Source organism: Fringilla coelebs (genome assembly GCF_963513975.1).
Source record: "Fringilla coelebs genome assembly, chromosome: Z".
Lineage (NCBI taxonomy): Eukaryota > Metazoa > Chordata > Aves > Passeriformes > Fringillidae > Fringilla > Fringilla coelebs.
The window spans coordinates 9,434,106-9,455,585 of record NC_140031.1 but is presented as its reverse complement, the minus strand read 5'-3'; the positions used below and the strand labels follow the sequence as shown (position 1 = coordinate 9,455,585).

General features: G+C 43.9%; 1 protein-coding gene across 3 annotated transcripts in view; it reads right to left on the bottom strand.

Annotated features, from left to right (window-relative positions):
• Positions 1 to 3,432: 3,432 nt before the first annotated feature.
• LOC311165470 (protein unc-13 homolog B-like) overlaps positions 3,433 to 21,480 on the bottom strand; it is a gene marked incomplete at its 5' end in the record, with an annotated part of 207,766 nt that continues 189,718 nt past the window's right edge. For 2 of the 3 annotated variants that reach the window (XM_084225440.1, XM_084225439.1), the window contains 6 exons: positions 3,433 to 5,381; positions 6,583 to 6,742; positions 7,818 to 7,910; positions 13,894 to 14,041; positions 14,432 to 14,512; positions 19,009 to 19,065. In XM_084225440.1, coding sequence (XP_084081566.1) covers positions 5,096 to 5,381; positions 6,583 to 6,742; positions 7,818 to 7,910; positions 13,894 to 14,041; positions 14,432 to 14,512; positions 19,009 to 19,065 — 825 coding nt within the window. In that variant the 3' untranslated portion in view covers positions 3,433 to 5,095. The remainder of the gene's footprint in view (positions 5,382 to 6,582; positions 6,743 to 7,817; positions 7,911 to 13,893; positions 14,042 to 14,431; positions 14,513 to 19,008; positions 19,066 to 21,480) is intronic. The other variant, XM_084225441.1, reaches the window with a different exon arrangement.

The window sequence follows — 21,480 nt, the reverse complement described above, 5'->3', positions numbered from 1 at the left end:
AAATAAGTATTCTATTTGTTTATTTATTATGACATATATGATACCTACAGTGTACATCCTATATCCAGCTGTTATTTTGAGGAATGCTGAGAAAAAATATATTCATGTGCACACCACAGTATTGTTGCCATAGGTAGCAGAAGAAGCCTCATTGTTTGTAGACTGTAAGGTTTTTCAGGCAGAAAGGAAAATTTCAAAGCACCACAATTACTGTAAACCCAAGAAATGAAGCAAGATGGTCCAACAATTTTAGGTAAATGCTACAAAGCAACGTTTGTAGCATTTACCTAAACGAAACTGATGCTATGATTAAAAATCTCTCAAGCTTGGATGGCAAGAGAAGTGGTAGACTAGTGGGTAAGCAGTACCTTCAGCAGAGCTGGGTTCTGGGCTTTGTTGTAAAAGCCAGACCTCTTGCCCTGTCCAGGCCTCCTCTTCTCCATGGTTATAGGCAACACTTTTTTCCTTTAAATTGCTTTGTATTGGTCTCTCTCCACTGCAGCACTTGCTGAAGTGATGACAAGCAGGAATTCTGATGAGTTAAAACTTGTGAACCACTGGACCAGGTATTGAACTGGGGCTTAAAGTCATGCTTTAAACTACACACCTTTCAGGACATGCCATCAACTGCAGCAACTTCCTCATGACAAAGCCAGGACTTTGAGTTGTACTTAAGTTAGCTGAATTACATAATAGCTGCAGAACCATAGAATAATTTTAGTAGGAAAAGACCTCTAAGATCATCAAGTCCAACTATTAACCCAGCATTGCCAACTCCACTATTAAATGATGTCCCCAAGGGCCAAATCTACACATCTTTCAAATACCTTCAGAGATGTTCACTCCACCATGTCCCTGGACAGCCTGTTCCTGTGCTTGTCAACCCTTTCAGTGACAAAATTTTTTCTTAGTATCCAACCTAAACCTCTCCTGGGGCAACCTGATGCCATTCCCTTGTTATTTGTTACCTGGGAGAAGAGACTGACCCCCACCTGTCTACACCCTCCTTTCAGGTTTGTAGAGAGGCATAAGGTCTTGAGCCTCCTTTTCTCCAGGCTAAACACCCCCAGCTCCCTCAGCTGCTCTTCACAGGACTACTGTTCCAGATCCTTCCTCAGCTCCTTGCCATTCTCTGGACTCACTCCACCACCTCCAAGCCTTTCCTGCAATAAGTGGCTCAAAACTGAGCAGGATTTGCGGTGCAGCCCCAGTAGTGCCCAGCACAGAGGGGCAGTCGCTGCCCTGCTCCTGCTGGCCACACCACTGCTGATACATTCAGGATGTCCTTGGCCTTCTTGGCCACCTGGGCACATCCAGCTCGTGTCCAGCCACTGCTGACCAGCACCCCCAGGCCCCTTCCCACTCAGCAGCTTTCCAGCCACGCTGTCCCAGCCTGGAGCTCAGGGGTTGTTGTGACAGGGGACAGGAGCCAGCACCTGGCCTGGCTGAACTCACACAATTGGCCCTGGCCCATGGATCCAGCCTGTGCAGATCCCTCTGCAGAGCCCCCCTGCCCTCCAGCAGATCAGCACTCACACCCAGCTTGGTGCCATCTGCAAACTGGCTGAGGGTGCTCTTGATCCCCTCATCCAGATCATCAATAAAGATATTTAACAGGACTGGGCCCAGCACTGACATCTGGGGACACCAACTGGGTGCAGCACGATTCCCCACCACTCCCTGGGCCTGCCCATCCAACCAGTTTTCACCCAGTGAACAGCGAGCAGCCATGAGCAGCCAGATTTCTCCAGGAGATGCTGTGGGAGATGGTGCCAAAGGCTTTGCTGAAGTCCAAGCTGACACATTCCCAGCCTTTCCCTCACCCCCACACGGGTCACCTTGTCACAGGAGGTGGCCAGGTGGGTCAAGCAGGACCTGCCTTTCACAAACCCACGCTGGCTGGTCCTGATTCCCTGGTTTCCTTGTGTGTCCATGGTGGCACTCAGGGTGCTCTGCCCCCTGACCTTCCACGGCACTGGGGCAGGCTGCCAGGCCTGCAGTTCCCTGGACCTTCCTTTTGGCCCTGATGGCAGATGGGCATCGTTTTTGCCAAGCTCCACTCAGCTGGAACCTCCCTGGTGACCAGGGCTGCTGGTAAATGATGGGAAGGGGTGTGGTGAGCACTTCCACCAGCTCCCTCAGGGGGATCCATCTGGCCACAGACCTGTGTGCATCCAAGTGCTGCAGCAGGCCACTGACCATTTATTTCCCTTGGGATCGTGGAGGCTTCATGCTGCTCCCCATCCCTGTCTTCCAGCTCACAGGGCTGTGCACCCCGAGAGCAAATGGGGTGACTATTACAGACTGAGGCAAAGAAGGCATAAAGCACCTCAGCCTTTCTTATCTTTGGTGGCTATGTTTCCCACCACACCCAATACAGGACAGAGCTTGTCCTTAGCCCTCCTTTTGTTGCTCATGTATTTATAGAAACTATTTTATATGGCAGTAGCCAGATTAAGTCCTAGCTGGGCTCTGGCCCTTTCAATGTTCTCCTGCATAATCCCACAACTACAAGTCCTTGCTGTTGTCCCAAGCTGGCACTTCTTCCAGAGGTCAGAAACTTCCCTTTCTTCTCCAAGTTCCAGCCCAAGCTCTGTGTTCAGCCAGGCCGGTCTGCTTCCCTGCTGGCTCATCTTTTGCACATGGAGATGCCCTACTCCTGTGCCTTGTGCCTTAAGATTTACTTCTTACAGAATATCCAATGTTCCCTGATTCCTTTGCTCTTCAGGACTGCCTCCCAAGTGACTCTGTTGCTAAGCATATGCTAACCAAGGAAAAAAATGGCATTTCAGATCACAGAAATTCAGAGACCCAAGTTATCATGAAATATGAGTCTCTGAATTATCTGACCTTGTCTGCTGGAAATTGGCAGAATCCCCAAAAAATGAGGAGGGGGAGCAGTTTACTTGACATCAAGAAGGCTTACACTTTCATCTTTTGTGCATGCCATCTAAAGAGTATTAATGTTCATAAGAGGCTGAAAGTTATGGATTAAGTTTGGTATATAATTTTCTTCATCTGTTATTTGCAAAGTATCCAACTGCCTTTTCTAAGTCTTTCCATTCAGCACCTTCAGGAGACTACCCTAAGTACAAAGGAAATGTGACTTAAAGGCCAGACAGGAGAAAAAAAGTAAGCAAGCTATTTTTTATGCTTTTCCATGATGTCTCAGAGTATTATCAGAACCAAGGACTTCAGGGAAAGACGTCCCAGACAGAAGCACCATGGAGGAGGGGGGAACTGTCTGACTCATACTCCTTGCTAGGCATCTAAAGCACTAAAGAAATCTATGTACTAAACTTGAATAATTTCCAAAGATGCAGCAGTGGTTCTGCCCTCCATGGTTTAGGAAACCCAATCACAGTTACATTCCAACACACAAGTCCAAATGCTGCTAAAAGAGTTTATTAAAGACCATACTAACAGTTCTCATAACAATGGCACGTACAATGATTCAAAATCATGACAAATAGTGTGGAGTTTTGAAGAGCATTATTATAACACACCATGGACAAGAACAAAGCAGATGTGCTGTCTCAGAACTCTACAAGCAGGCCCATGAAATACAGGAGTCACATCATACAGCTACACAAGTGTCAGAGAAAATAGAAAGGAAAAAAAAAAGTCATTCAATATGCAGTCCTTGAATTTATTGACAGTATTACAGTACTTTATGGGCAAGGACTGGCTTGTTCCAGCTGCACTTTCCAGAGCACAAGGGCAGCTGGAAAAGCAAAAATATCCCCAATAAAAACCCTCCAACAAACATGCCTCAGGTGCAATCACCATTCCAGACCTTCCTGCTCACTAATTTTCAGTCAGAAATTCTGACCTCCCTGCAATTACTTTGCTCAGGACAGTGTTTTGTTTTTTAAGAAAACAAAAGCAGGATGCTTCTTTAAGACAGTGCAAAAATATTTCAATGGTATTGTCAATGGTATTATAAGATTAATGACAATCAGCATGGATCAACCACAGCACGGCCAACAGCATCTCCAAGATCAGAAGCAAACGGATGTGCTGCCCCTTGACCAGCACTCCAGACTGAAGGCTTGCAGATGGGAGGTGTGTTCCTCTCTCCCAAGCAAGCCATCATTTCTGTGTTCATAGTGAGGAATGGTCTTAGCTACTCCAGGGTAATAAAATGCTACAGAAAGCCTGCAATATTAAATTATCCAATCCTCTGTCAAGCACTAACAAAAGAATATTGAAGTGGAAAAAGCACATAGCAGCCATGTGATTTGTAATGGCTCTAACTCTACGATTCTAGCGCTGATCCCTTCCCAACCGTGTTGGTCACGGCAGCCCGAGCGTGCCTTACAGAGCCGAGCAGCTTACAGCACTCCCACGGCCATCAGGGACTCCCAGCAGCACGTGGGGATTTGTATTCTCCAAGACACATCAGCTAATTACAGCTGCAGCCTGCTCCTGGTGCGCTGCCTTTGCAGCTTTTGGCTGTGAGATCTCAGGCCCCACCCTGGGCTTGTGGCCCTGGTCTGGCCCGTGCTCACAGCAGCACACCCGTGGACATACATTCATTCGGTGTGCATCTTCAGAGCCATCTGCAACCTCTTCTTCTTTAAGCAGATGCTGAGGTGTCTATATATCACGTTGGCATAATCTGTGTCAGAAGATCCCCAGGCAGCTCCACAGTACGTGAATTCAATGAGAGATAACTGTGCTTTGTCAAACCCCCCCAAATCATCTCCTCCCAATTTCCACACAGTTGTGTTTGCATCGTAGTGTGATTACGCAGAACCTTTTTAATGCCTGCCAAATTCAGAGGATAAAATCACAGTGCTGCATATCAACAAAACCCAGCAATTCCAGCCTCCAATATAAAATAATTTATATACACAAAGCAGAATTTACATGTTAAATAAGAAGAGATTGTCTCATTCTCTACGGTGTCTTACCCAGCTACTAAAAAATAAATAATTCACATCAGATTGATGGATTTGTTTCCTATACAGCACACGTGCGCTATTGGAGCTGACAAAGACAACATGAAAAAAACCTTTTGCAATTAATAAAAGAATTGTTGAACACTTGCACATATTGGCACAAGGCAGAAGAGGAAAGGGAACAGCTCAGCTCAGGTGCCTTCCTCTGTGGAGCGGGACTCAGATTTCAGCTTCACAAATTCCTTGGCAACTTCATCATTGGTTCTCTGAGAGAGAATCCTCAGGATTGTGAGTCCAGTCTCATCCATGTGAATCCTGCGCCCGAGGGGGCACCAGCAAGCGCAGCTTCCTTTGTCTGCTATGTCTCTGAGCTGCATCACTGCTATCCCCAGAACCCGGTCCTCCCGGGCAAAGCAGTAATCCTTCACACAGACTTGGAGCTCGTAGGCATCGGGGCCATCTTCATTCCCCAGGATGCTGAAAAACACACACAAGTTCAATTACAGTGTCTGGACTGCAAAAACAAAGGTGCCAGCAGCTGACTGGAGGGCTATGGTAAGTCACAGAAAATTCCTTTCTACAGAAAACCCTGGTCAGAGGAAGAGAAGTAAAACCTGAAGCATGTGGGCAATTTTGCTGATTTACAACAGATTAAGAAAACCTGGTTACTGAAGAAGAAAAGACAAGCAACCCCTTTCAAGCTGCCTTTGCAACTTGTGTGTGTTTGTGTGTGTGTTAAACTGTGAAAGGAGAGGAGTGGGAAACATTAAAGCCATGCTAATAGATTTTCAACTCAGATCACTTTAAACATTTCTTCTTCTGCTAAGGGTGGCTTCATTTCAGAATTACTATTTTAATTAGATGAAGTCTTTGTTAAAGATTCAGGACCTTCCAATAATGTGAAAGCTAATAAAAATAAATCCCCAACCCTTCTGAGGTTTCTAAAATTAAAAGAATAAAAGGAAGAAAATCTCTTCACTTAGAGGAAGCCTGCCTTTCCTCAGAGAATGGAACAATTATATGAGCACTCCCTTCTCTCCCTTCTGCCCCAGACATTTATAGCCTTTTGCTGGTCAGTTCTCCTCATCTCATTGTTATATGTACAGCTAAGAGAGTTCAAGCCTGCAGCTGCTTCTGTTAAGCCTCCCAAGAAGGAATATATCCTTGTAATAATGAAAGAAAATGAAATAAGAAGAGATCAATACTCAATGCTGAGAAACACAGCAATTTTCACAGTGCAACTTGCTACCAATTCCAAGGGCCGTATCCTTGGAAACGAGTTCCGGAAGTGTGTCCCACGAGTCAAGCTGGGATAAAAACGCACATTAAGATTAAGAAATAAATAAAAATGAACTTTTAGCCTCAACTCTACCAATAAAAAATACGAAGTTCATTAAAATGACAGAGCACAGTAAAATGTGTTCACAGGACACAAACAGAGCATTTCAGAAGGTAGCCAAAAGACACTGCTGGTACAGAACAAACCTCTGTGTCCCACCCGCAGCAGAAACTTCCATAATCCAGCTTTTCTGCCAAGACATCAAAGACAGGACCAAGCTACTGGTTCATGTACCCTTCTTGGCCCTGTGCAGACTGTCTGGGGACACTGGACAATCCTATCTATCCCTCTGCATCTGCACTTGCCATGCCAGATCCTCAGGATATTTTTCAGACTTACAAATGAAACGTTTCATTGTATTTTGGAGCCCAGTTGTTGCTCTTTGACTTGGTTGTGAACTTCCTCTTCTTGTCACTCTGGTGGGGCCCAATCATGGTGATTTCAACAAATGGACGGAACATGCCAGACGTCTGCCACTTCAGGTCGTTGGCTGCCACAACTACAAAAGAGAGTCACAACCTGGTTTACAGCAAATACTCATTTGTATTTTTTGCTCTGGACATCCTTCAGCTCTGCCCTGCTTTCAGTTTCTTGTTTCTAACTCAAAACATGACAGTGTCACAACACATATGGGCAGGATTTTTTTGTAGTGCAAGGATATGATTTTTGATCTAGTTTAAGTTCTGTGAAAGGAATTTAATGTTTGCATTAGTATGTAACTTCTGCCATAAGACTGCCAAGAAATAAGCCCAAGAAAACAGGCATTCCTCCAGCTCCGGGCAGGCTGTCCTGACAGTTCCATGCTTACATCACCATTATGTCTGGGATAAGAAAGAAAAGCGGCATTTTAGAGGCCAATATTAAAGTCTCTGTTGAAAAGGAAAATAAGAGTGCAGGTAAGAAAAAACAAAGCCCATGAGCTGCGTGTGGTTTCAGGATCCAGAATTATTAGCTTTTAATTCTCATTCTATCTCAGGTCACTGCAGGGAACAGACTGGAGCAGAGGAAATAGCTCTGAAAACCAGCTTTTGCACTTCAGTGTCGATTTAACCAGAAGAGAGGCCTGAAGAACTGTTTATATAAATCTTCAGAGGAAATTGAGTAGTTAAGTATGCTGTATTCAAGTGAAGGAGATGAAGGAGGAAAAGGAACCCTGGGATGAATCACTGCTTTGGTTATTTCCAGAGTGGCTGTTCGGAGACCAGTGTGGCCTTCAGGACTGGGGAGAGGAGCCTCTGAACTCTCAGGGCCTCTGTGCTCTCTGGGTGTACACTGAGCAGTTTCGCAAGATCAGCCTGCCCCGTTCTCTGCAGCACAGACTAAACTGTGGCGCCTGGCGAGAGCCACCATCTGATTTTTGTTTACTTGCATACATCGCTGCCAATAAACAACCGGGCTGTGCACTGCCATGTCACTGGCTGGACAAGCTCATTTGCTGCTTCCCTATGTGTCCCTGATGTGAAACAGAGAAAACAATTCTGGCCTGAGATCCCACGAGCTAACACAGAAGCATCCTGACTGCCAGCTGGAGATTTGCCCAGTGAGCCCAAGCAGCAGCACGTGCTTTGCCATACCTTTCACCGTGACCTTGTGCTCCCCAGTTCCAGGGTGGGTGTACAGGTCGATCTGAATGGACACTTCTCCCACGGGATCATCCACACCGGAGCCTGTTGGGAGGAAATGGACACCCCCCCATGCACACATGGATTACTGGTTATTGGCACAGGTCTTTACAGCCTCAGGAAGACAATGTGGTGTTTTCACAGCACACCTCCCAGAGCCAGCTTTTCAGTCAGCACGGAGAATGTCACAGGAGTGCAAGATTAACATCAGGCTCACATGCCCAACACACATAAACACCAACACTTCTTCCACTCCACCAAAGACTGCATCCTATTGAGAACACCAGTGAAGGCTTTTAAAGAATTTAAAAGACCTCAACAGTGTACCTTCACAGGGAGCAAGGATTTTTCAGAGGTTCCTGCCAAGCTACTGTGTATACATGCAGGCATTCCAGTGGTGGGCATTGGCATTCCTGTCTGCCCAGGGAAGAAGGGAGGCCAAAAAAATTCAACAATAAAAGAAAAAGGAGGAGAGGACATCACATAACAGAGGAAATATAGGGAAAATATATATATATATAGGTATTAGTGATTTGCACAGAGCCATAGTGCAGTCTCACCCTACAAGAACCTTCCTGCATGTTGTACATCACCTAAAAGTTGTCATCCTGACTGTTTATCTGCTTCCCTCTGGAAGATGATGAGAACCCCTTCTTTGTTGTGCATAAAAAATGATGAGAGAGAAGCACTCACAATTTGCATACTTATTTCTCTTTATCAATTAGCCAGGGAGAAAACAAGATGTAGTTTCAGAGGGAAAAGATAACATGTTCATAAAACAGGGAGATCTCATGAACATTACAATTCATATATTATGATTTTTTCCAACTTTTAAACTTTTAATCATAATTATCATCATGTAATATGTGGAAATTACATTTTTCTGGGTAATAAAGTTAAGATGTGATGCAAATTACAGAAAATGACTGCTTTGCAAAATGAAAATCAAGTTTTGATAAGAGAGTGAGATTTTTCTGACTTTCTCTTTGATAACTGCCTGACCGCAGTTTGACAATTAGCAATGCTGTTGTAATTGAGATATCTAGAGGGTAATTGAGTACCTATGAATAGCTGTTATTTGGTCAAACTTGAGGGTAAGATACATTACTAAGTGAAAAACTGGTCTGTTTGAAATTCTAGATAAGGAGACTGAAGGATATCATTACACAAACATTTTGATTAGACTGATCTAACAAGTCAACCTCCACAAGAATGGTCTGCAGCAGCAAAAACACTCATTTAAAAACCAAGACGTTGAGTGCCAACCACTGCAATTCTCTGAGAAAAATTACATGCCACAGAACTGTAGGCAGTGAAAGTCATATTAAAATACCAGTAAAAGCATCTGAGCAACCAAAACAGAACCTCAAATTATTACCTCAGGGTAGGTTCTCATTCTTGACCTGAGTAAATTAAATAATCTTTAGGGTGTAATAAATATGGTCTTGAACATACTGTTTCTTCCCTGCTTAGAAGGGCAATATTGCTTTTTTTTCTGTATATAAGCACAAAGCTTAAAAATTGGTAGGCTTAATTATTGACCTGGTCCATCTGCTGGTGTGGGTCTGTCACTTCATTGTTGGCATTTTCCACAAGAAGAGGCAGAATTTCCAACAGTATGTAATGGCCATATCCACAGAAATATCAGCCACCAAACCTTCAGGTCTTTATCGATCTTTAGTGTAACTAGTAGGTTATAAAGGAGATGCTGATGCCTCAGAAGAATAAGAGCAGAATAATTTCACTACCTTTGAAGAAGACAAAACTCATATTACAGTTTTTTTCCTACCTTCATTCTTGTCTTTCCATGTAAAAATCTTGTTCTACGAACTGACATTTCCAGAGACAAAAAACTAGTCTGAAGATGGCCAACAAAAATATTCTGAGCATGTATAACTGTGCACATACACACACTTGTACGTTTAGTGACAAGCACATTTAATTCTTGACATGAAAGCCTCACTGGTATTGCAATGCTGAAAGGTGAAACTGCAGAACTGAGCTCGTGCAAAGGGTTATAGATGTGTTTCACCTGAGATAATGAAAAGACATTGGACAGCAAAAAATAAATTAAGAGTTGAAACACTGCAAGACTTAATATATGTAGGGGTCTCCTGGGCATCCAGACCTTTAGATAACCCCCCTTCAAGCCAGATGGTTCAAGCTTGGCCATAACCTTGAGTGCATATCCAACATTCCCATGTATTACAATAGCCCTTCTCAGCAGACCACACGCATGCAAGACCAGGACTTGAAATACACACCCCATGGTAAAGGGAAGGGGAACAAATCTGCAGCATCTCCCAAAAACCAGTCCATTTTCAAGGCAGCTTTCACATCCCATGAAAAAATCTCAAGCGTGGGAACAGGTTCTCAGGCAAGGTACAGACTTCTAAACCACACAACCTGTGGCTCAGTCTGTGGGATGCAAGCATTCAGTGGAAGTTCACTTCCACAAGGGCACTACAGGGAACAGGACTCTGGAAGAGGTTTCTGAGCATGGGCAAGATGATTTCAAAAGCAAGGCAGTTGGGTAATGTTGTTATGGTAACAACATTAATCTTGAACATACCCTTATCAGGAAGAATGTCCTCATTAGCGGTAAACCTTATACCTTTCCCATCATGCACTGAGACATGAATTCAAAAGGCAAGAAAGCAAGCAGGATAAAGAGAGAAGAGTAAGAATTACAACACAATTAGCAATGTCACTTAAACACAAGGCACATATTCTAGCTCTTAACAGACAAAATATCCTCCTAGATCTTCTGCCCCAGGATTTGGAGAGCAAAGCTGTCTGCAAGTAAGGCATAGTCTGGGTTAAAATAGAACAGAATTTGTGCTAGCATAACTAAACTGCAGCCCAGATCCAATCTGCAGAGCAAACATTTAGCAGCAGAGTGCCGTAGAAGCCTACTCAGTAATGAAATGAAAGCAGTAGGTACTTCATAAACTGGAAGGTACAACCACTGAGCAGGGAAGTAAGAGAAGCAAACAGCATTTTTAAATGATGCTCCATGAAGCCATGTCTTCCCAGGAGCCTGTGGCACTTATGCAAAGGGAAACCTCAGTCACAGGGCTCTGGTAAGCAGATGTGAGCCATAAATAGTAGTGCTGTCCCTTCTGTCCCTCCAACCTGTGTGCAGTTCTCCAAACCCATTTACCAGCCATAGTTAATGAGAAGGGTAAGCAATTAATATCCTTCTTTAGCCCCAGTACTGGGAGGGGGTCACAGAATCACAGAATACACAGAGTTAGAAGTGACCCACAAGGGTCATGGAGTCCAGCTCCTGGCCTTGCACAGGACCATCCTAAGAGTGAGACCTTCTACATGAGAGCATTGTCCAAACATTTCTTGAACTCAGGCTTGGTGCTGTGACCACTTCCCTGGGGAGCCTGTTCCAGTGCTCAACCACCCTCTGGGTGAAGAACCTTTCCCTGATACCTAACCTAAATCTCTCCTGACACAACTTCAGGCCATTCCCTCAGGTCCTGTCACTGGTCAGCACAGGGAGGAGAAGATCAGAGTCATGCCTTTCTCAGAGATAACTCTGCACTGATTCTACAGATACTAGGTGGTGTACTGCAAATCTTTTATTCCCCAAACAGAGTCCAAAATTCTCAATCTTACTAACGTACAAGATACTGACTTGGACCAGTGGCTAGATTCCCAGTACTTGTTCCCGGCAGTGGCCTAGAATTAGTCACAAAGAAATGTCATCAGTCATCTTTGAGATCTAATTGATGACCTCATACTGTGTGCATATGATGTCCTAAAGCCAGAGTTTCATTCTTTCTAAGCTTAAAAAACACCTAAAAATCCATGCACCCACTTCTGTGGCAGCCTTGTATATTCCTGCTTCTGAGAGGTAATGATAATGTTCCATTATCTTTATGTTTCTGCTAAATACTTGCCCTCAGTGAAGTTTTACAGTCAAATCATGCATTGCATGAAGCCACTTTCACACATCAACTTTGAATTTGTCACTTTTGTGTCTTCAGTGGACCACTTTCCTTTCTCTAATTTTAAGTACTCCAGACTGTAGTACGGACTGCAGGACATCAGTGCTGCACACTTTCTTAGCTCAGCATTTATTTAACAATTTAACAGTATCCACATAAAAAACTAGCTTCAATTAATTCATAGTTTGGATATATAATGGGAAATACGTGCACGGAACAGCAAAGATTGTAAGCACTCACTCAAGTGTGCACTCAAGTTCCCTATTAAAACGTGGTTTGTGTAAGTGATGGCAACAGCCAGATTCCTGGAGTCCCTAGTGGATGTAGCAGTCTTTGACCTGTCTGGCCACTGGATGTCATCATTGCTCTGCTGGGACACAGCTACCGGACCATTCTCTCAAAGGTAGGGATTTTTAATTTAATTTCAGTGTTTTAATGCAGTATGTTTGAACATAAGGAAGACTAGACTGTGTTGCTGTATGCAGAGATCACAGAATCACAGAGCCATCACAGCTGGAAGAGACCTGCAAGGTCATCTAGTCCACCGGCTAATCCAGCACCACCAAAATCATCCCTAAACTGTGTCCCCAAATTCCATATTCAGACACCTCTTGTACACTTCTAGAGACTGTACACTTCTCCATGCCCTGCACCCCTCCACCCCCCCCTCCCCGGGCAACTTATTCCAATGTCTAGCTGCCTTTTCAATGAAAAATAATTCTCTTATCTAATCTGAACCTGGCACAACTTCAGTCCATTTCCTCTCATCCTTTCACTTGAGACATGGCAAAAAAGACCAACTTGCACCTCACAATCTCCTTCCCAGTAATTTCAGGCCCCCTCTGAGCCTCCTATTCTGATGATTCAACCCACCAAGACTAAACTAAACTTTCCTCTTTAGAAACAAACCCTGTTTTGCTCATAGAATCTCTGAACTCCCTACAGTGCTAGGGAAATGCCAATATCAAGCTGCCTCATTTACACACAAGGGAGTGTATGTGAGCTAGGGAGTGCTTTCCCCTTGATCCTGGGACTTGGTGTGATGACCTGCTGGCAGAGTTAGTACAGTCTGTGAGGTTGCCAGCTCTCTTAGGCTTGGAAGGATTGAAAAAAAAGGATCCCATGCAAGAAGACTGCAGAAGGACAAGCCAGGTGGTGGCATGACTTTGCTGCTGGGATAAAGTAGCTTAATGCAAGGCTTTTAATTAAACAGCCTGAAAACACAAAAATACCAGTTTTTGTTTAGACCCAATCCTTTGTAGCATCTGTCTCCTCTTACTGAGAATAGTGACATTCACAGTCAGCCAGTGATGGTCCTTGACTAGAGATCAAATTATTCTGTATAATAATATGGAGATGTTCACATGAAAGCAACAAAATTAACTGTTTACCCCTCCACATTCAATGAAAACAGCACCACTAAGCCATAAGGCTTCTCAGAGAGTCACCAAACAGTTTGGTGACCCATCCCAGCAGTTTATTAATATGTTGTGGTAATCCATAATCATCTAGCTCCCACATAGCCTGTACTGGCTGCAGACAAAACAGTGCATTTGTTGCTCACCTCAGAGACTTCTCCCTTTACAGGCAGCCTGTAGCTCTGTGACTCATCACATTGCTGTCACTCAGCCTTAGTCAGGGCCACACAGGCTGTGCCACAAACACAGCTGGCCTGTGACACAGGCACTGACAGGTTTCTGCAGTGGTGTCTTGCTGAAATGGTGCCTCATACCACCACACAAGCCACAGTACAGTAACTTCAAATTTCACTTAAGCCACCCACCCACATTAATTCATGAAATGTGACTGTTAAGTGAGGACTGCAGAGAAAAAAAGACCACAAACACCCTAGGCCTTATGTTTCACATATTTCTGCTCTCCCCAGATGTAGTCATGGTGTGGGAAATAACCCCCTTTTCCTCTTTTCCAGTTTCACAAGCTCCAAACTGTCACATTTCAGAAATGTTACTGCCAAAAGCACTCTTACAAACTGGCAGTACAAGGGAGAGAAATTATGAGCAGAGCCACGAGCTCCATTGATCCCTGCCAATACAAAAGAGTCTTACCCTGAGCTGTCTGAGACTGGACAAATGTTTTGATGAGAGTGTCCGTGGTCTGAGTGTAGAGGGAGAGAGCATATCGAAGTGACTGTAGGTCTGGACTCTTCTCCAAGAAAGTTTTCTTCAGACCATTCCCACCAGCATGGAAATATTGCTAAGAGTAAAAAGAAATGGGAAAGGTACTGAGCAAGAATTGCAATGAGCAAGCAATGTGAATGTGCAGTTGTGCATATGGATAGGAAACAGCTGGGAAAATTCCAAACAGCTTCTGTACTGGAAACCCAGCTCTCAGACCAGCTGATACCAACTGCTCATGGCATTCCTCTTTCAAAGCACTTAAATGTGAATATGCTGACTCCCAGCATGCCAGTCCCCTGAACCTCTTCAGGTGTACACATATATGGCAGTATTTACTTAGAGCCTTTATCACTGTGACAGCAAGGACAAACTCCTGCCATCTCCCAAACCAGCACAGGCACTGTCCTCCAAAAGAGGACTTGGAGATGGAGTTGGGAACAGCAGAAAGAGAAATGTAATCACTTACTTTTATTGTATCCAGTGCCAGGTCCAGAACAGCACACTGTTTTGGAGTGAGGCTCCTGGTTTCTTCTCTCACCATATGATCCTGCAAATAACCATTGTATTTGACATGAGTGTGCTGTCAGAAGCTAAAGGAAAAGGAATCCCCAGCATCACCACTTTCTCCAGATTCACGCTGCATCTGTGTGGTGGCACCAATAATTCAGTTGTTCAAGGAATGCTTAATGGAGTCTCTCAGAGTCATTTATTACAACTTAACTTGGAAATAAACTGATTTTCTCTCTTTCTTGCAGGCACAGAAGACATAAATAAGGAAAGAACTGGACAAAGGTAAGTGGCAATTTAAAACAGTTTGTCTCTCAAGAAAACCCAAACAGAAGCCTGAAACCACTGTCATTCTAGAAAAGCCACAACAAAACTCTCCAAATACCATCTAAATCAAGGAATTCTGAGTACTAGGCATTAGTGAAAGTTGTTATATGTCTGTTGTTTGTGGATTTTTTAAACTCGTCCAACTACAAAGGTCACTAATTTATTCCATCATTTGTGAAGAAGAAGAAAAACAAAAGAAAACAGATTTGTTAAAAGAAGACATTGTTTCTGTTAAGACCTGCCAAGTCTAACAGCAAAAAGCCAGTAATCACTTGGGAAAGAATTCCCTTTTCTGCAGTGGAAGCACATCCCTGTTAGAGTCCTGGCTGACTGCAAGGATGTGCCATCCTTTGGCATTTCACTAAGCTCTTTCTCTGATGCTTAGTCTAGATCTCAGGGGAAAACAGTGTATTTTAGGAAGTCAAAGCTTTGCACAAGCCCATATTCTAACTGAGTAGCTGGAGGGTCAGGCCAGCTGACTTCAGGTTGGGCTCTAAAGCATTCATAAAAAAGATGTAAGTCAACCAGGCAAAGGCTTTATCCCTACTTTAAACATGTCATAGGCCCCCTAGACTCTTCCCAGGAGACACATCTGCTAAACTGCCTCTGGGAAAAGCACACCTAGTCTGTGGCATCATGTGTGGCTTTCACAGGGATAAATCTGCTGGCTATCCTGCAGCTTGCTGATTCTTCACACTTCCTGATGCTGTCCCCATTCATTATCCACTGTAATCCATCTCCTGCCTGATGGACACAGGGCTCTCTGCAGTCTAGGGGCAACCATAAGGCATTTGCCACACCTCTCACAGACATCTAGCTATCAACTTTACACAGTGAAGCCTTGAACTGCACAGAAGATGCCTCTCAAGTTGTCAGTTTCTCAGACAAGTTCACACCCTGCTTTCTTCAGTAGCAGAGATGTGCCTCAATGTGCCTCTTCCCCCACACAGGATGTCTCTGGTCTGGGGACTGTGCGCAGGGGCACAGTACTTGGTGAGCTGCAGTGTGCCTTCTGTTGTGATATGCTGTCCTGAGGGGAGCAATAGCTCTCCTCCTTTTTCTTCATGAGCTGGGGGTAATTCAATTGAAGATGATGTGGCTTAACACTTCAGTACACAGAGTCTTCAGTGCACAGAGGGTAAAGCGTTCTTTTCTCTGTCTCACAGTCAGATTAAGCACAAAATCAGACAGAGCCCAAGGCGACATTCATGGCAAAGGCCAGTTTAGTCAGGGTAGCTGTGCTCCCAAGGCAGAGCTACTTTCACATCTGCTAAAATTACTTTCTGGGCCTGCCTGCCAGATTGCCCCAGCTGCCACAGAAACCAGGTGGTCAGCACTTTTCTCTCAAACACCTACAGAACTCATTCAGTCCCACAGAGAGGCCACTCCACCTGTGCCCATGCTGTCAATGCACAGCAACACTTCACTGCTTTTTCTGAGTTTCCCAGTGTCATTTTCTTCAACACATTATGTAAAAATAATCCAGAGACTGGACTGGTAACACTTGCACCTACTCAGAGAGGAGCCCACAACTGTCATTCCTGTGCATACCTGCCCTCTGCAAATCCCACACCGTTCCTATAAAGAACTGTGCACAGTGCTACCTTGCACTTCCCAAATTGCCAGCCAGGAGCAAGAAACAAATATTTATATCAAATAATTATGCAAGTTCAAGCAGAAGAAGTATAAAAAAAACCAAAACAAAACAACCCCAAACAACCCAACAAACTTTTCCTGATCTCTCAGCCTCATCCTTGTACTCTCCAGAGGTATTTTCAGAAGAAACTCTGCAGTCAGAGCCTGGCTGTTTACCCTGGGGGCAGCACAAGGGAGAGGAGGCAGCTGCTCCCTGCTCCAGTTGCTGGCTATTAAGTAAACTGAGCAGAAAGAGTTTGATAATAAGTGGGAGGCAGATTTGTGGCACCAAGGAGTCAGGTTTATGGTTGGCTTTCTGAGCATTTTAAAATACATTGTGAAACTGATTTGTCATCAGGACAAGAGCCTTTGCTTGTCAGGTCTGCCTGTCTCATTTTTCAGCTGAGTTATCTGATTCACTAGGGCTCTGTTCTCCCTGTCCTATTTAAGACCAATAATGCTTAAAATCCATCCCATAATTTTCCCAGGCTTTTAGTGGAACTGAAAAATGCAGAAGAGGAGGGGTCTGAAGAACCATGCCTTTCCTGTTAGCTTGTATGTGCCTGCAAAAACAAAAGGACAAAAAATAGAATATCCACAATTCTTACACAGACTCCAACAATTTTTACTCTTATAACTCTTATACTCCTATTCTACTGGAAATATTTGGACACAATGTCATTTCCCTTATGGTCTTCGAAATTCAGGTGCTTTCACACTTGAGCACAACTGTGTTGCCGCATACAAAATCCTATGTACCTGTACTGCTGCAGTTCTATATGTGGATATGCAAATAAAGGCTTGAACACACACCAGGGCTTGCCTGATTTGCATGATTACGAGCATTTCTAAAAATGCAGTCCAGAGTCACCAAAGTTAAGCTTTACAGTAACTGAACTGAAGAAGGGCTGCTGCTGGGGGAAGCCTTCACCCAACCAGTGCAACTGGAAACCAGCAAAGCTTCCAACCCATTCCTGGCAGAAGGGGCCCTGCACATGCTTCGAAATTCCAGTAATGACAAAATATGGAACAAGTAAAAGATAACAGTGAATTTCAGTGGCCACGCCCAAGAATGTGAGCAAACCACAGGAACTCACAGACTGTCCTTGTGACCTGGGGGAAGAAACAGCAAATTCAGAGCTCTGCCCTCAGACACCAGGAGCACATGTGAAAGGCAGGGATGGCTTCTTTTTCATCATGTGGAGACATGATGAAGCCTTGCTGATGCTTTTGCAAGAGAAAGGGAAAACTCCGGAAACAGGAGTCACATTTGGATGCTGTGGTTCAGCTGCCACTCTCCCAGGCTGGCTACAAAGCTCCCTTCTCCCCATTTTTCCCATGGAAGCAACAGACATAATTGCAAGCACAGGAAGCAGGGAAGGAAACGCAATCCTCTTGAGACACCATGTCACCAGGGATGACAGCCTGACCGTGGGAGTGCATAAGGCCATCACTCAGCACAAGTGACAGCTATTCCCTGGGGAGACACACTTGGAGGCTTATGCTAGGTGACTATTAACTGCTATGTACCAACCTCAAAATGTAGCTGGAGAACAGGTGTGCATCTAATGACATACCTGCATGTCCTGATCACTTGCTAGGACTGCTAATAAGCACTACCTTAAATGAGCTGTGTACTGGCCACATAAACGTGTACAGAAAATGTATCTGCTGGGCAAGGGACATAGGTGTACGAAGACAGCTGCATTAGGGTGCAAAACAAAACCAGAAAACTACAGGAAGGGACAAATGCCTTTTGAAACTGCAACAATCACTCAGGAGAATATCCTTTGCACTCGGAAGATTTCCTTGTCATGCTCTGAGACAGAGTTCAGGTCCAGCTCCATCTCCCTCGCAGCAGACTGTGCACTGTGACACTTAAGATTTAGACCTCCTCCTCTTGCACAATACTGGTCTTGTAGCACAAGTGCAACCACAGCAGAGTGCAATCTGAGTGCTGTGAGGCGTCACTATTTCCATACCATTCCTGTCGTGATCACTGAATTAGTGCTTGATTCGCTTATGATGAGGTGGCGTGCGCTTCATAATGCTCATGTCATGCACTGTCACGTCATGCACTGTCAAAACACATCAACAGAGCCTTCATGCTAAATGCCAGCTTGCCTGTGAAGGCAGCCCACGCAGAAGGAATTTACAGACACAGGCTCTCTTCCATAAGCAACAGTTATTTTTTTAACAGTCCATGTAATTCACCCACAGCTAACGCAAGTGTCTTTCCAAGCATTAGGGACTCCCTTTTATAAATGGGGATACAGCGGAACTGGCCAGATATTGAGAAATTTCCTTTTTTCATTTTAAATCAATGTACCAGACTAAGCAGCATATATACAGAAGAGAAAAACTACTTTGATGATTAAACACACAGTAAGATTTAATGTTAAGCACTATGCTAATGTTAGTAGAATGCATTTAAAAGCACATTTGATGCATTTAAAGGCATTTCTCTGTAACTCCATTCAGCAACAAACCACTGGAAGCACAAGACATGCTATGCACTACCACACTTCCATGCTTACACAGAGGGACATCAACACAAGCCACGCAGGACAATACCTTCAACTTTGACAAGTGTCCCAGTTCCTTAGCAGCACTGAAAATCAACTGTGTGCCCTATGGTTGCAGAATTTAGAAAAGAAAGGAGGGGGGAAAAAAGGTTATAAACAAGCTTAACATATTTTTCTTTTGAGCAAGTCAAGTCAGTTCACAGCAACTTCACATAACCACCCAAAGGCCAGGCACAACAACTGGACTCTCCTTGCCAGTTTATTCCCTAGTATGAACCCTGGCATTTCTGTGGATACCACATCGAGAGCTATTTCAGAGCACAATGTCTTGCTAACCAGCTCACTATTGCTTACAGCAACCACTCATTGATACAGGATGAACCTTTGAATGGACTGCACAGGGTTGGAGTGAAGGCCATCTCCAAACACTCCTCTAGATTTCACATCTAAATACACACAAAGACTGCAAAGACTGGCCACAGCAAAAGACCACACAACCCCAAGATGATGAGAATCTGTCCACAGAGGTAGGGCCCAGTGATCATGATGGGGGTAAGCACAGAGCAGATCATAAACAAAACTGGACCACAGCTGTTCAGGGGTGAGAGATTGACAAAGTCTTGTGAATACTACAGCATCACCTTCAAATGTTCTAGAGCTTGGCCAATGGCTCTTCTTCCCCCACTGTGCCTTACTAAAGCTGTATTACCAATGAAGAAACATAATGGGAAGATGAACCCCAGTGACAGGAATTCTTGCTTCAAGGCACTTTACCAGTCTCACTGTAAAAAATCTCTTCCTTTTATCTAGCCTAAATCTATCCTCTCCTGGTTTAAAAGCTACATGATACCTATGTACCAACTGGTTATTTAGGCATTTAGAAAACAAATGTTTAAACACATAAAATGTGTTTCAACTAGGTCAGGTTGCTCAGAGCCCCATCTAACCTGGAATGGGGCATTGTTGTATAAGGACTGTTGGTTTCACAAACAAAAGGTCTTCGGTAAATCCAACTCTCCTCCCCTCTCCGTTACTATTCTTTCTTATCTTCACAGTCTTTAACCCTCCACTTAACCACAACAGCCTTGAACACACCTCACCCCAAAATACCTCCAACTGTAATGAAGCAAGATGTAAACCCAGAATTATTATACTGCACTTTGCCCCTGCCAATGTCATTCAGCTTTCCTTTGCTGCCTTCCTGGGTATTTGTTCATTGCTCTTTAGGTCAGTACTCTGTGGAACAAAAACTGTCTCACACAGGGCTTTGCAGAGAAGACTCTGGGAACTGGCTACTACTGCAAAGATCACTGCTGAAATAATTTTTTTTTTTTAAAGGATTAAAATGAACATCATCCCCTCTACAAGTTTGCTCTCAGCAAAAAGTCTTTATACCTGTTGGCTGGGGTAGCAGAAGAAAAATAGGCAGCTTATAGATGTAACATTGGAAAACTCGAGACCTGTTCTAGGGCAACTGGACACCCTGTGCTAATTACAACAGAAACTCAGAACTGAATTTTTAAGGCAAGGAAAGGCCTTTTCTTTAGTTTTTCCAGCTTTGGAAATTTCTTCAAGCTGAAAGACTCTGTGACCTGAAATCACAGATCACCTCTTGATTTGCTCTACTTGTAACCACCAGCTAACCCTCACTGTTCCTCAGCCTTTTATGTTTGTTGAATAGAAACTGACATAGAAGGAACATTATTGATTTTCTAGCTAAACAGAAGCTCTTGATAAATGATTAAATTCACAACTATCGGCAGGGGTGGAGGGGAAAGTGCAGGCAAGCACAATGAATCTACAAAGGAAAACTCCTGAAATGAGAAGGAGAGCTTTTCTTGCTGTCAGTATCCAAAGGGTAGTGTTGAACAGCTCTCTAATCTGAAAGAGCACAAATTTCCATGTTTTGCCAGCAAGGAGGGTTGAGCATGACTGCACACCAGCAGCAACAGAGATATTGCACTGTGGGCCATGCCAAATAATCGACCAGAATAGAGGGTTTCACCATCCTCTTCCACCCAACAGATGTGCCTGCTCTTCTGTATGATTTGCCATGAAATTCTGTTGACTTACAGGGTCTTTAAAATTTAAGGTTTTTGAGTCCATTGACCATGCAGGAAACAAAAACATATCTGGAATTTTGGAAAAGGGAGTAGTCGCAAAACACAGTTATATCAATCTTTCTTAATTCAGTATTTTCAGCATTCACTGGACACTTTTTTAATATGCATTTGAACAACAACATTAACCATCTCAGGCACGTAGTCTTCCTGCCTCAGGCTTCTAATGGGGGCAGGTCAGGAACACTGAGCAATAGCTAGTGGCTGGACATGCTTGATGGAACAATGCTGCTCAGATAACTCCCAGTTCTTGCACACTAAGAAAATCCTTGTCAGTCAGTGGCAATCTCTGTCAATGCATCTGCAAGGAGAAATTATTTTGCTGTTACACTGAGTTTGTCATCAGTGCTGGTAACATCTAATGAAAATCTGGACAACTGCTTCCTCTGCCAAATGGCATT